This window comes from Canis lupus, chromosome 3 (assembly GCF_011100685.1).
Source record: "Canis lupus familiaris isolate Mischka breed German Shepherd chromosome 3, alternate assembly UU_Cfam_GSD_1.0, whole genome shotgun sequence".
In the NCBI taxonomy this organism is placed as follows: domain Eukaryota; kingdom Metazoa; phylum Chordata; class Mammalia; order Carnivora; family Canidae; genus Canis; species Canis lupus.
Genome location: NC_049224.1, coordinates 89588706 through 89605134, shown reverse-complemented (window position 1 = coordinate 89605134; position 16429 = coordinate 89588706). Strand labels below are relative to the sequence as shown.

The 16429-nt window shown below is 36.8% G+C and overlaps 1 protein-coding gene across 7 annotated transcripts in view; it reads left to right on the top strand.

The window, feature by feature from the left end:
- The window catches only part of SLIT2 (slit guidance ligand 2), a 349622-nt gene that overhangs the window by 307435 nt on the left and 25758 nt on the right, over positions 1-16429 (top strand). For all 7 annotated transcript variants that reach the window (XM_038533594.1, XM_038533592.1, XM_038533593.1 and 4 more), the window contains one exon: positions 15919-16012. In XM_038533594.1, coding sequence (XP_038389522.1) covers positions 15919-16012 — 94 coding nt within the window. The remainder of the gene's footprint in view (positions 1-15918; positions 16013-16429) is intronic.

The window sequence follows — 16429 nt, the reverse complement described above, 5'->3', positions numbered from 1 at the left end:
CAAACCGACCCACCAATACGTAGGTGAAAAGGGGGCATTTTTTTCACATTGTCAAAACATAATTAGGCATTTGAGATGGCTCGTGTCCATACTTGTGTTTTCCCTTAGTAACTCATGTCCTTCTAAATAAAACATAATCAGGAAGATACTGAGCACTTTGGATAATCATATAATTACCACCTTTTTTTTTTTCTTTCTTCCTGACATTTCGTATCTGGGGGTGACATATTCCGTTAAGTCTTTCACAGCAGGTAAACTTCCCTGCACAAACCAATTTGCTGTAAAGGCAACATCAAGTTTAGACCTCCCTGTTATGTCAGATTATCTGTTCTGATTGGTTTTGGCGGCTCTGAGTTACAATCTTGTTTCTTAGCAATAAACCACTTCATTTTAATGTTGTTAGAGAAAAGGGGAATGTTACAGATTTTATTTCTAAGAAAAGATGGGGAAGTAGAGTTGTCACTCTATCCAAAATCACCATTCTTATTTTGATGACTATTTTTCCTTAACCCTACACTTGTCTACAATTTTAATACATAGTTAAGAATATCAGAGGGTAGGATAACTGTGTGGATGACTGAGGTTAACATCTCTAAACATGAAAAGATGAGAGCACATCTGTATGATTCACTTTCCCAGGGATTTGTTAGAATAGCATTGAAATTTAAGCTTTTATGGAATACTCAAACTTTGAATTTTAATAAGTACTTTCTTGGTGGGAAAATGCTAGATAAAATAAAAGCATTCTGTTTTGACATCCCAGACCTGTTTGCCTTCAAACCTGTCTTTTCCATGATACGTTTTTTTTTTTACACCAGTGAAGCATATCATATGATCTGCTACGTGTCTAGTAGAAATCTGAACATGTTGTATCATAATTGTTCCATGATGTATGTGGAGCCCTTCGGCCCCTTAGTGGCTAGTTTGAATTCCTCGATATTTCCCACTAATAGAGGATAGCAAGTATGTCCAGTAGGTTTCCATTCTCACATGGTTGGGGAGTTTAGATGCCACATAACTTTCACATTTGCACTCACATTACATGTGTCACACCTCCGAGACTTGCCACTGACCTGCACGCACAGGTCCTGGAGCCCTGGGCGCTGCCCTGAGAATCTGAGTTTTGTTGACTGAGCTGATTTAGACTTGTACAGGAAACCCAGTGTTTGCACTAAAATCGGTACCTGTTACCCTCTTAGGATAGAAGAATTCTGTTTTCCTATCATGGCTCTGGTCATTACTGGAAGGGCTTAATTCATTTAATTTTGGTAGCCTCTTTAAACTCATCTGCACTGACCTGGACAGATCGGACCCCAGCAGCTCAAGCATACCTGGGTTTGCCCGTGTGCTCCTGAGCACGAAAATCAAGAATTTATCTATATCCCCTCATGAGAACCTCAGCTTGAAAGCACCATGTATTCAGTTCCTACACACTGTTTTTTTTTTTTAGGATAATTTACATCAGGTGGCAGCTCTTCTCAGTTGGTTTAGGGGTCCCCCTGCTTTGGCTGTAGATTTATTGTATCTTATTCCTTATCCATTTCTTTTGAGTCTTATTTTACCTTCTCTCCCTTCATTTTCCAAGCTTCCTTCCAGCACCTGCTCCTCTTGAACACGTTTTCTCCATCCTAAGTGATTTTGTTCAGTGCCACTTCCTCTGAGAAGTGTCATGAACCCTCATTTCCATCTGTCCAATCACTTCATCTGAAACATATCAACCCCAAAATGTAGCAAAACCCCTTTTGAGCCAAAATATGACATCTGTAAAAGCCATCGTGTGGAAATCTGCCATGACTGTCTACCCCAGAGTCATGGGGCTCTCAACAAGAACTGAGACTCTGACATGTTTTTAGCCATAGCAATTGCAAATACTGGCTTGCCTTACTTTGGGCAAAGGATGAACAAAAACATTGAACTCACTAGAAAGCTCGCAGCATACAGCACATGCAGACATTGCCCCAGTAACTGGGCTGGGTCTTGTGGGCAACCAAGAGCTTGACAGTGGGCATCAGAGCAGGTATCTCTACCAGGCACATTTGTCACTCATCCATTAGCTGTCGTATTTTTGTCCATATGTGAAATGAGCTCATTTACAAAATATCAAGCAACCATCTGCAGATTTTGAAATCGGTGGCACATAAATGGCCTTTAATTATAGGAAAGCATAAATCGGACTCTAGAGTTTCATATCATGCTTCATCCAAGTCTGTAGTGAGGGGGGAATTTTTTTGTTGTTGTTAATAATATGGCTGTATTGTTTAGATTTAAGATTGGAATCTGATTAATGAGTAGGAGACCTGGGAAAAGAAACCCCGGCTGTGCTCAGGGAATATAATCATGTTGTCATTGCTTAAAAATCATTCAAGTCACAAGTTGCTTTTCTGTTTGGAGATGTTTTGCTCTATACCGCCAAAGGCAGACAATGAGAAAGTGAACTGTTGAGCAGGAACAAATAAAATTTCATGGGAAAAGGCTGTAAATTATTATGGTGAAAGGTCTTAACATTTGGCACCCGTGTCAAGAGTCAGAAATGGACATAATGTTGTTAACAGAGAAAATTCAGAGATCTGCAAGCAGTCTGACAGAGAACTCATGATTTGATGGGCAGGCTCTAAAATGGAGCTAAAAATATCCAAAACAAAATGAACTGCCATTGGGAAATTAAATTTATTTAAACCCTTGTGACCAAAACATCCCAGTAAATAGTTATTGATTTATTAAAGGAGAAAACTCTCTGTTCTTTCCTCCTGCAGGGATTGACAACATAAATTTTAAGGGTCAATATTGTTTTTTATTATCTAATCCTTGCTCTGCCTTCCCCACCAGAGCTCTCAAAACTATTCTTTTCTACCCAACTCAGCGTATTATCTATCCTCCTAGTTGTGTCATATGACTGTTGGTAGCTAGTATTTTTTGGATGAGATTAATTTTTGGAAAGTTTAATTCACTGTGATTTTAAATTAACATTAGTATGTACAGATTCAGGAGGTAGGACTCTGGAATTATTAAACAAATAACTTAAAAATTCACTCTAAGATTTTAATTTTAGCTTGCGAGATCGTTTTTGTTTTTCTTTTAATCATTACTATATCCTTCCTAAAAACAGCACATACCTTGGAGAAATATTTTCAAGGAATCCCTCAAATTACCTAAGCTCAAAACCTATAAAAGTAAAAATTGTAAACATGGCATCCCTGCAACATTGTCATCTATTCTTAAGCTCAGGTATGAACTTAGGTGTTGAGTTGAAAAATATGTTTTTGCACAGCTCACAGGAGTCAGAACCCTGGATGAACTACATCAACGTTATGTTTCTTAACACTGTTCTCATGGGACCATATACAAAGATAACACAAAATTGGCCACAACATAAACCACAGCATATTAATGGGATTACAGAAATTCTGTGACTGAAAGCTTCCACACAAATTGGGCATGTAAAAACTCAGAATTATTTTGTTGAAAATACTCAGACCATTTTAGTCGTTCCATTTTGTACCATTATTTCTTCGCTTTCCAAATCTCCAATGCTCCCACACAAACCGTGAAGTGCATAGCTTCAAGAGGTAGAGCTGGTTGTTAAATAAACTGGCTTAGACACAGACCTATGGCTCCCTGTGTGATGGCCTTAACCTTTTGCCTCGTTTACTCCATGTTTGTGCGTCTGGCCTGCCGTAGGTAAGAAATCTAAGCCTTGCTTCAGTTTGCTCTCACCCTTGGCTTCTCTGTTGTTAATGCTGCGCATTGGCTTCGTGTGCTCTGCTGTTGTATTGCAATGTAAAAAGTCTTTTGTCTCTTCTGTCTTTGTCGCTGCCAGCTGCTAATCTGAATGAGGTGGAAAAAGGTTAGTTGCCTTTTAAGTCTATTATGATTTCCATTTTAGTTTCCCTCTTTCTTTTAAAGCTACATAGATTTCATTGTGTGTACATGATGAAAGGAATGTTGGCAAAATCTGAAATTAATATGTCAAATCAGTCCCTCAGATCCTTGACATGGAGAGCTATGCCAAACACTGTAAAAGGGGCATCTGAAGTGCACTTTATCAATTTCTAGAAAGCTATGAAAGATGTAGCCTGAGTGAGAAGAAGGGGTGGCTAAAAAGAAAGACTAATACTTTCTACTTCCTACTTGGTTTTATGCTTCTACTTTTTAAAGATCTCACAAACAAGAATAACTTTTACAGTGAAAACCAGATCATTCAGTACAGTATATAGGGTACAGACAGAAAAATTTTTAAATAGTGGAAATTTCCTTATACCTCTTAACTAACATCATTAGTAATTTGAAACATGGAAAATATTGGAAGATGTATATATTTATTAAAACATTTTATAAAATAAATATTACAAAGCCCAGGAGGTTGATTTTTAGACTCACATTGTCAAAACACATTATGGAATGTCATGAGGATTTGGCAGTATTTCTAAAGCATAAAAAAAAAAAAAAAAAAAACTATATCTAATCACTGATGTCAACATGGTCCACATAGTTCCCCAAAAACATCAGGGGCCCGGGAAAAGACGTCCTAGAGTAATGCTAGTGATAGGCATTTCTGGGGAATTATCCTGAAGGATTTGTGAAATTCCATCATAAAGATTCAGAATGATTACTAACAACATTGGATGTTTACTCATTCAGCTGACTAGATGTCTTCACATGTCACATACAGGCACGGCATCCTAACAGGAACACAATATGTGCTTGTCTTGACATTTCCGGTTGTATGTAAAGCATTTGCAGTGGGATAATAGAGTTAACATGGAATGCATTATATAGCAGTTCTCCTCTTCTCTGCCTACTAAGGACTTCATTAATTTTTTTTTCTCTGTTGCATTACTTAGGTGATATGCTGTGTTTGGTCACTTACTATGTACAGAGTTAAGTTGAAAACATGGGAAAAAAATAATAAAAATTAAAATTAAAAAAAATGGGAAAACATGGCTTCATATTTTAGAATGTTAAAATAAAGCCTGTGCAGTTCTTGGAGGATTAATGAATCCAATACTATTGTTGGTCAAATGTCCCCTTTTCTTTTTACAAGTACTAAAGCAATTAGTGGTCTGGACAGGGATGTTTAAGGTTTGATTCCATCTCAGAAACACAATAGCAATTGTTCTGTTATAGGAATATGTCCTTAAATAGTTATCTATACTCTCAGGAACTAGCTTGGCAGTGTGATAGGGTTTTAAATCACCATGTGGTTTCATATGTTGACTAAATTTCATGCTTATGTTTATAAAAATGCCTTCTCTTTCCAAGAATCTGCTGCTGACTGAATTCGCTTCAAAAAGCAGTCAAACTCTACTCTATTTTTTAATCCAAAACTTAACTAGAAATTAAATTTCAGCTTCTTTAGAGCAGAGAGTAGCTTTCTTAAATAAAGAGAAACTCCATAATTAGGTGATGTATTGTTACTTTACAAAAACACCGTAGATGTGAACAAAAGGATTTAAGGTAATAACTTGTATAAAATAGGAAAACATTTTACCCAAGGTTACACACTTTGCAAGTAGGGATGCAAATGGAAACCAACATCTAACTGACCCCAAGGCATGCACTGCGATTGGGAGTAGGGGTGGTTTCCATTGGAATAAGTCTCTTCCTGTTTGCTACTATCTTCCAGGCTTGGAATCTTTTTACATCCCATAGTGGCTCTGTCTATGGTTTAGGGTAAGCAAGCTCTTCTTCTGCTGTCTTTTCAGCTTGCTGTATATAATAGTCTTTTATATCCATTTGAAAAGAGTGAAGCTGTAACCACAAAATTCAGGTGCAGGCAGTCTATTTTATCTACACATGAAAAAAAAAAGTGCCTAATCAATGCCTGCACAATTAATTAAATATTTTCCCTGATAACTAGGCTACCTTCCATCACAAAGGGTAGGTTGGGGGTACTGATGAATTTGTGTAGCTAATGAGAAAAGCTCAGGTTTCTTATCCTGGCATGAGGTTATCAACTCTGGGACTTTTTACATTTTTGTTTTCTTCTGGGAAACAGGGATAGTGACATCTGCCCACCTCACATAGGTGCTTGAGAGTAAGATGGAAGATTGGGGAAATACCATATAGTGTTAAATATCTGTACTTCAAAAATACCAGGGGCTGCTATTCTAATGGCATAAGAATTCTTAAGGGAATTTTAATAGAGAAAATCTTACCTGAAGTAAATTATATGTGCGAGGGAAATTTCTCTCCCCATATTTTTCAGTATGTCTTTCTTTAAATTATTATTTTGTATTTCTGTTTTCCATGCACATTTCAAATGGAAAGACTTCAGGAAGGTCTTTGATTCTCTTTACCCCTTTACTCGTCTTTGACGTATAAGGAAATATTAAATGCTGAAGAACTCTTGGGTTTCACAGTTTTGTTTGTTTGGGTTTTTTTTTTTTTTAGGTTTTGTGTATATTTTTAAATTTTTATGATCCCTTAATAACAGTGACTCTTACTGCTGTTTATTCTGCCTCAAAATACATAACACTTTAAGTCAAAGTCAATATACGTGCAATCATGCTTGCAGTGTGTTTTAACTCGAGAGAATATTCTAGAAGCCTAATAAGATTGTGTAGTTTGCCTTCGTCTTCCTACCTTTCAAAGTCTTCTTAAATTTGAATCTCAGAAAACCTGTTAAAGGTCCTGTTTGCTCTTTAGTTAGTAGGCAGGACCCATTCAGCCCAAAACAACAGTTTAGCTTTACTAAGCCTTATTTCAATCTAGTCTGGATTTATTTATTTTGAAAACAGATTTAAATATTTCTAGAGTTTCAGTAGTTGTTGGAATTGGCTACATTATTTAGCTCCAATGTTCCAATGAGGAAGTACTGAAAAACACCTCTTTTTTGTTTATTTTGGGGAGAGGCAAGTTTTTTATTTTAAAAAATCAAAAGATATTTATTGAGAAAATACCTTATACAGGACACTGTGCGAAGCATCAAATGTGATTTTGTTAAATGCATAAAACATGATCCCTGTCTACCAGGCAAACTATTTGGCTTTGTTTCCTCACTTTGAGTTCAATTTGGGTCAGTTATTTCACCAGTACAAAGCCATCATGTCTCATACCCCAAGAAAGTGGCATAATATACTTAAACTTTACTATTTGATAAGTAAAAAGTCTTTTCTGAATGAAGGCAAATTCAGCGTTCTAGCGAACAAGGCATTACGGAGCAACCCATTTCATACTATTTAGAACAAAAATAAGAACATAAAATAATTTTCCTTGTTTAAAACATCTCATTATCCACATTTACAGAATATTTTCTTGAGCCTTCCTATTTTGAATTATAATTAATTTTATCTCATGATGTTATTCTGTGACAAGGTACGCCTTCTACACATGGCCCATTTTGTATACCTTTTGCACCCAGAGGACATTTCTCAGTGGCTATTGGATTTTCATGAACCCACTCCCCTCAAGATCATTTCCTTATATAGAAATAAAACCATGGAATTAATTAAGTTTAGAGAAGTAGAGATGATCTGGGTAGTTTATTGATCATGTTTTGGAGGCCACTGAACTTTCTAATTGATAGGATGAATTTCAGTGTATTGGACACAAATAAGAAACCATCATATTATTGAAAAGAATCCTCAGGAAGACTTGGTTCTTAAAGAAAAGGAGGAGGAAGACAAACAGTTCATCCATCTCCTTGCTACACTGAAAGGTCTCTGAGAGTAAAGAGAATGTTTTTCTTTATATGAATGAAGAACAAATGGGAAATGTGCAATTTTTTTTTATAGGAATGGGATGGAATGTTTAAATTTTGGTCACGAGAAACATTCAGGTCTATTTATCTTACCTTTCTCAACCAGGCCACTTAAGTGCTGATACTCCTATGTCTATCATTCCTGAATTCACGCACTCCATTTCCAATTGGAATGGTTATTCTTTTGCAATGAGACGGTAGATAGTGCAGCTCGTCCGGCCTGCCAGGGCATACCTCGGGCTGGGCTCTTGGAACACAGATCTGCTACAGGGATTCCTTATTCTCTGTTCGTCCTTGCATTGTTCTTTATACCATCTGGGTCTCCTTCATGAATGTTCTTAAAGCTTTTTCCTTTGAAAAGCAATCAAAAAGTGCTCTCTTCCACCTTTTTCAGTAGCCATCGAGTACCCAGTTTGTGCCAGGCAATTTGCTAGTCAATGGAATGGGAATGAGGAGGTGTAAAAATATCAGTAAAGGTATCCTCTGCACTCAAGTTGTACTTATAAGAAATTAAATCTCATTTATTTCATCCTAGTTTCATCAAAACTAGGTTGCTGTTTTTGATACCTTCCCTTGCTGTGCCAATTCAAGTAAGGTAAAATTAGGACCATTTATTCAGGATTTTCTTGAGGCAAACAAGAACTTCAAAATGCAAATATTTGAAGAATGATGCATCTCCAGAACTCTGTCCTGGAGATTGACCAGATTTCCTCCCCTGTTATATTTGAAAATGTCATAACAGATTAAGTTTAACACTAGAATGCTGGTTCAGTTATTCAGATTGCTGTCATAAGTTCCCTATGATTATCATTATTAATGATCCTTTTTGTATTAAAAAAAAAAAAGTTTGGTGATAATTTATAAATGGGAACAAGAACAGTGGGCAGTGTCAGCCCAGGACCCTCCTCTCTCCCTTCATATATCTATGATTTCCAGAATGGGCTCTGAAACTTTTTTCTGTTTCAGAGAAAAAAATCTGGTTATGTTAGCAAAAACTAGCAACAGTTGAGTATTCCAGCAATGCTATGTACCTATATTTAACATTGTTTTGTTGTAGACGCCCTCAACCTGAATTTATAACTTGTCATTTAACTTTTGGAAAAATTAAAATGAGATGCTTACTGAGTCAAATGTACTTTTTCCTATTGCTTTATCAGTCTAAAATGACTATTTTAAACAGTGAGAAGTTCAAAAATTTCAGAAATCCTAATCCAGGGGCCAAATAATCAACCCCTTTTCTGCTCAGACTTTGACGACTGAATAAACCCATGTGAGACATGCTCTTACTCAAATTTCTTGGCAGATGGAAATCAACAAATTGTCTGATAACTCTTCATACATATCTTCTTCTTAAAGGCATAGTTAACCTTAGCAAGAGGAGAAAATTTCTTTAGGGGTAATAATGAATTTGAGGACTGTGTAGTATATTTTTAAATAATAAATAAAAATAATAAGTCATTCAGCCAGTGTCTAAGCCAGGATGCTGTCCATATTTTAGTCACTAAACGAAGCCCAAGGAATGCTGAAGAATTAGGCTTTTTTTTTTTTCCTTCTCATTTTTCCAGATTGTAATTTCTCCAGAGAAAGGACCTCATCACATATCATCATGCATGTCCTTTAATCATTTGATGGGTCAGTCTCAAAGTATTTCTTCCCAACATTTTATTATGAAAATTATTAAATTAAAGCAGCTTTGTGTTTTGGTTAAATAAATTCCCACTCCAGGGTACATGTGAGTTAATCCTATTATTAATGGTTGCTTTCCTTTTAACACTATATTTATTAGTTTCAGAAAGCATTTAATGTTAACTCCTATGGACTGTATAATATCTTCATTATTCATTGATTCGCCAAAGAATCACTATAGCTAAAAATTTTCAACAATGCCATTAGTTGAACCAGTATTTTTTTTTTTTGAACCAGTATTTTTTTAAGGAAAAGCGTGTTTAAGAAATTTGTGTAAGGGAAATGTAAATTATTAATTTATGACAAGATTCAACTCAGGTATCCTCCAGTTATCATGAGCTTTGATGTCTTTGAGATAAGTTAATAAAATATATTCTTCTTTTTAAATTAATAGTAATATAGATAGTTGGTAGTTATTAATTGTAGCTCTCCGCAAAGTTGAAGCCAGTCTTCCTGTTCATTGTAAAGTTGATGAAACAGACATTGGACTCACTTTTCTCCCTCTCTACAAGACACAGTTGCTTTGTAATTCTCTTGGTCTTTGTCACCTTTAATACCCTAAGGGGAGAAGTTTCATTGCAGTCCTCTCATGTGTAAGTTCCGTGAGAATAGGGATAAAAGACATTTTGTTGTCATAGTTCACCATTTTACTCCTAGCTTTAACACAGGTCCTCATACATAGTTGACACTCACAATGTATGATGATGTTAAAAATCTGATTCGTTGTCATAATCATGAGAAAAAGCTATAGGGTGATCACTCCATATGATATCATGGAAGAAGTTTGTAGAATAGTTCCAAAGTACTTCAGTAAGTTTGATAATAAGAAATGCAAACAAAAGGATAAGTTAAGATGCTAGGAGTATAAATGAAGATAACAGGAAGAGCTCCCTGTATCCAAGAAGGAAGGAACATTAAAATCAGCTAGTTTTGGGATGCCTGGGGTCGCTCAATTGTTGAGCATCTCCCTTTGGGTCAGATGTGATTCCAGGGTCTACTATCAAGTCCCACATCAGGCTCCCCGCAGGGAGCCTGCTTCTCCCTCTGCCTGTGTCTCTGCCTCTCTCTGTGTGTCTCATGAATGAATAAATAAATAAAATCTTTTATAAATAAATAAATACATACATACATACATACATATATAAAATCAGCTCGGTTCATAGATCTAAAATGAAGCAGGAGGCAGGGCCAATTGCAGGGACCTTTTTCCGTAACAGCCACCAAAGTACATTAGTATTTCTGCCTCACTTCAACAATGTCACAATATCACAACCTCAGACAGTTCTGGGCACATGCTGACACTTTGTTCTTACCACTGAATGCAATCATGTCCTGTGCAGCCCAGGGTGATGGTCCCTCTTTTAACCTGCTCTCTGCATTATCCATCTTTGTAGGTTTGTCCTTTTGCATGTACATGTGTGTGTGAGAGATTACTTTTTTAGAGCCACAGTTGACCTTGCACAACTTCCATTCCAGAAGATCATTTTACCAATGAAGAATTGGAGCCCAGAACGAAAGAAATAGTTCACTTTCCTGCAACCAGGCCACTGTTTTATAATGAAGAAGTTGCAGAAGGCCATTTGAAGCGATAACTCAGCAACCCAAATATCATCTCACCCACTAAGAGTACTTACTCCCTAGGATTTCTTTATGCTGGCTCAGTCCTCGCTCTAAACAGAGCATTAATTCTGGTGATCTTGCTTCTACTGTTCCACCTACAAGGTGACCATAACATTTATCATTCAAGTCAGGGCATCTGTGTGAGTTCATTGATGATTACCTTAAAACAAGAGGACTGTCCTGAGCAAGCCAGCATATGTGGTCACATTACCACCATATCAAAATCTTCAGAAAAATCACATTTACAGGTATTCAGTAAATAGTGATTATATTTCCTCCTCAAGAGTGGGCTTTGAGGAACCATTCCCTTTTAGGAACCATTCCCTTTTAGGGGAGTGGGCATCATTCTTGCTTTGCTCCTTTACAGCTCATGCTACTATAACTGTAGAACTTGGCCATTTCCAATCCTACTTTCTGCCAGACTTATCTGATAGACACAATCAGGAAGAAGTGATCCAAGAACTAGATGTCACTTTTTTACAAAAAAAGACACCTGTTTAGAAGATGCAATGCCTTTTCTTCATAAGTCATAGCAGATTATTCACCCTGTTATTCTGAAGAAATAACAATAGGCTTCCTGTTTGACCACTCTCCCTTTCTTCTCCAAAACATATCCCTCCCTCCCTCTCTCTCACACACCTCTTTTTAAATTCTCACCAAAAAAAATTAAAATAATTTAAAAATAAATAAAAAAAATAAAAAATAAAAAAAATAAATAAAATAATTTAAAAATAAAATAAACCAAAAATAATAATAATAATAAAAATAATAAAAGAAACCTTAAAGCATAAGGCAAAAGTGAAAATGAAATCACAATTTCCAGGCAACCATTTTGTTCCATGCTATTACTTTGTCATTGGGGACTTCTAAGGGTATAGAGCTGAAAGCAAATAAAAAATAAAGATTTCCTCGGGTTTAGCAGAGTGGGTTGGAGCCAAATTATGGAGTCCATGTTTGTCTAGACTCCTGTCTCGAGGGGTTCCTGGGCACTGAAATTTAACCACTCTTCAAGGATATTGTCCTTAACCACTCCAATGAGCTAACTTATGGTTCCTGCCACCATGTTAAAAATATAAAGACTTGCTGACAGGATAATAGATTATAATGCTAACTATGTGTGGTAGAATAAAGAACATTTCCACCTTTCCTTTCTATCACCTCATACTTCATCATCTCAAGAAGGGAGCTAGGCACTGATGATACTGTCTCAGGCAGGCCCTGGACCATCGAAAGAGCAAACGCAATTGCCTTATTTTCCATTATTCTCCCCTGATTTTTTTCACTAATTCAGTACTAGCTCTAACTACATATAAAGGAAGGGAGGGAAGGAAGGAAGGAAGGAAGGAAGGAAGGAAGGAAGGAAGGAAGGAAGGAAGGAAGGAAGGAAGGAAGGGAAGCAAGGCAGGCAGGCTGCATAATGTTCACTCAATTTTGTGAGTTTTAAGGGAAATTTTTCAGTAATACCTAAAAGCATAGGAGTGAACAAGTGTTAGTGAATTTTATTTCTATTCGTCATGGAAAACCAATGCAGCTTTCAAATGTCCAACTTTCCTTTACTGGTTGAGATGTAGATATAAATAAATTTCTGTATTTTTCTGTGGAGCTTTCTACAATTCCCATCTTCTATTGAGCTCCTGAGTCTCACCACTGCAGGACAGTATTTGCACTGTAAAAGCTACCTTCCCCCAAGTACAGTAGAATCTAGTATAATTCAAAAAAAAAGAAATAGTTCAATGAAAACATTTATTTTAATATTTGGCCAGAGAAAATTTAAAGTAATGCTTAAAGAAAAGTCACCTTTTATAATTAAAAATGCATGATTAATTATTAAGCAAAAATTAAACAAAAATATCTAAATGCTAAAATGAAATCCAAGTTAAATATACACCAGTAAGATAGAGAGCTCTTACATCTTTTTTCAGTAACTATTATTTTAGTATGTCATAATATCATACTTTATAGAGATATAAAGGCAAATATGCCAAGAATACTGCTCTCAGTGATCTTCCAGTCAAAGAAAAGGAATGAGATAAACACCATGAAATCTGTGCTATCCAAAAGAGTGCAGCCCTATTACCTTTCCTTATTAAATGGTTGTCATGAACATTAAGTGACTTCATATTTGTACAGTGTTTAAAACTATCTGATACATTAAACACTGTACAAATACTTATGAAGTCCATAAATAAATGCATACAATATATGTTCCATAGGATAGGCAGGCATAGGCAAACATGACATAGAAAAATTGTAGACTGAAAACAAATGGTTGAAAAGATCCATGAAGATTTCATAAAGAAGGGACGTACAATGGATGGAAAAATTGACAACATAACTTATTAAAGTTACTAACACAAAAGAAAATACTATTAGCCCAGACATGAACTTGAGATAAATTCATGAAATCATAACTAGACACAAGAGACAAGTATAGGTCGCAAGATTTGGCTTTAGTAGTGAGTCAGGCAGAAATGGGATGTAGAGGATGCCTTTGTGATAGTTGTTAGTATTGTAATATTTGGTGACACTAACAGGGAGACAGATGCTTTTTGAGGTGATAAATCTTAACCAGAGTTATTGGTCACAAAAAATTATCATACACAAGTTCAGTAACGATTAATATTGCTGCTGTGCTATTCTTATAAGATAGACTCCTTATAAAATAAAATAATCCTTATTTTATAAGAAATATTATGTACCTATTTTATAAGGAAAAGCTATCAATAGCTTTTTACATTCAAATAAGCATGTGTAGTCTGAAAGCCATTGATTACAGAATGGCCAATCTGTTTAGCCAACAGTTTTTTAGAACCATTTCCTTTTTCACACCTTTCCACACCGAGTTATGGAGGTACACCTGATGGAAAATTAAGGGTCAACTCTAATTTCTTCTATTAGAGATGAATTTCTCTTTCTGTGTTCTATGTTCTTTCTCAACTGGTTGATTGGGAGCTGATTGAGGGCAGAGTCCATTACATCTGTCCTTGTGGCTGCAGCATTTAGCACAGCATCATATAGTAAATACTTAACAAGCTGTGGTTTAGGTCGGCTTGATTGGATTGGGTTGGGTTGAGTTGGGTTGAGTTGGGTTGGATTGGATTAGATCCAAGTGAATAAGAAGTCAGACTTTTTTCCCTTTGCTTAGAATTTTTAAAACAATTTCTTATTTGAGTGTAGAGTGAAAAATACATATTTTAATTTATTTTATATCTTAAATGGTCCCTCTCTACCATAAATGATAACAAACTGCCTTGTCTGCAGACTACGGTAAACAGCCTGTATCCAACCAAGTAGATTTGATTAGAAAATTAAAAAATGAATTCATCCTGGTAGGCTGATAAATCATAATGAATGAATTCCATCAAGGTGAATTACTTAAAGTAAAACTAATTGAAAGTGAAAAGCTTTAAATAAACCCTGTTTTAAAATAGCTCATTACGTACGTGTTGTTGAAAACTCGTATCATAAATCAAGAGACACAGCCTCCTTATAGAAGAAATATAGAAGACTTTCGGTGTAATTAGTTCACTTTAAGAGATAGAAAAAAATTACCTTACACCAAACTGATATAATAACTGAATACACTTATATATTTGCATCATGGATGCAGATTCTTGAAGTGTAAATAATATGCCGCATTGAGTTGCTAAGCAACTCTTTCTACTGGTTAGCAAAGTTTTTCCTTAAAAGGACAAGTCTTATAACAAAGGAATGCACTGCAAACTCCTCGTTTTTTAATGGTGCTGCTAATATCCATACACCTTGAATGAATGAAAGTTCTAACAGTTTCTTGGAAAGGAACAGCTGCCCACAGTGGTGTCACTTTATTCATTCATTTACTATATAGGACACAAAAAGTGACTAAGAGGTAGGGGTAGCAAAGAAGAGAACTTTTAAATCTCAGATCTTTCTAGTTATTAGGTCACAAAATGATGGGGAAAGTATCACTGAAAATTATGATTTTGGCCTAACATATCGGAAAATAAAATAGACCACATTACTTATAATTGAAGAAATCTCTTGAAGAGTTTTTCAGACCTGGAATTCAACATAGAGTGTCTAGAATCTGCATGGTTGTGCTTTTAGCTCTCATTTATTGATAAAATATATTCTTAATTAGCTAGCTGATATTCGGGGGGGGCAGGGAGTGTATATCCCTTTCAGATTGATTCAGGTTGATTCTCCTTTTGCTTTTTCCCATCTTAGTGGATATAACGAAGGGGTATTCGGTTGAGCTGTTGAAATGAAGTCATACAAGGGAAACAAAGTCTTTTTCTTCCAGACTTTATAAGACCTCAGAAAAAAAAAAGAAAAGAAAAAAAAAAGACCTCGGAGACTATGAAGATACGAGGATTATGTTTTCAGACATAAAACATCAGAATAGGCCAGACATAAAGGGGTACCTACCACGTGATTTCACTTACGTCACGTTCAGAAACAGACACAACTGACGTGGGGTCCTGTTAATTTCCTTACCCCGGGGTCAGGCTTCTGGGGTGCTAGTAAGTGGTGTGTTTCCGGATGTGGGCGCTGGCTGCACGGGAGGGCTCCGCTTGTGAAGAAGATTCACTGGCCATTCAACCATCCTTTGGGTCCATGCCATACCTCAGTAAAAAGGCCAACTTAGCGTAAATAAAACAGCAGAAACGCAAAAGCATCCGGGTTGCCTTTTCCTCCTTCCAACAGTATATTCTGAAGGGGCTCAGAGTAGTGGCAAATCGCGATAGTTGTGTTGCCCCAAACCGTCAGGCTGTTGGGCAGCGTGACCAGCGTCTCGGATCTTGGCTTCGTGTCTTGTGATGTATTTTTCTCCCCAGTCACAAGCCGTGTTAACCTCTGGGGCCCGCGACGGCCGCTGCCGGGAAGCCTGCTAAGCTTTCTCTGTGAACTAACGCCGTTTGCCATGTTAACAGGCGAGTTGTGTGAGGAGAAGCTGGACTTCTGCGCTCAGGACCTGAACCCCTGCCAGCACGACTCCAAGTGCATCCTGATGCCCAAAGGATTCAAGTGAGTCCCAGGCTGTGTCGGGCCCACAGGGCGGGGCTGCTCCCCAGGAGCCTGTCCGGCTCCCCTTCCTTTCCGGGCCTCGCCCCCACACCCTTGCTCAGGATGAAGGGGACATCCTCTAGCGTCAGCGGCGCTTTCATAAGTGTTCATCTACAGCATCGATCGTTTATTTTTTAGTAACCACAGGAAATGAAATACGGCCTTTCCTTCTGTCCCATGGCCCTTCCTGGGGAGTCGTATATGAAATCCGTTAGCCTTTGACTGTGTTTATTTAAATGCATCTGAAGGCCAGACAAATCCGTAATGTCTACGAGCTGCTTTGTCAGCTGAATGTGAGTCTGTGGTAGGGAGGGAGTTTAATCTAACTGAGATTTTTTTCTTGGTCGGCAACAATTCTTAACCATCCAAGGTTTAGAA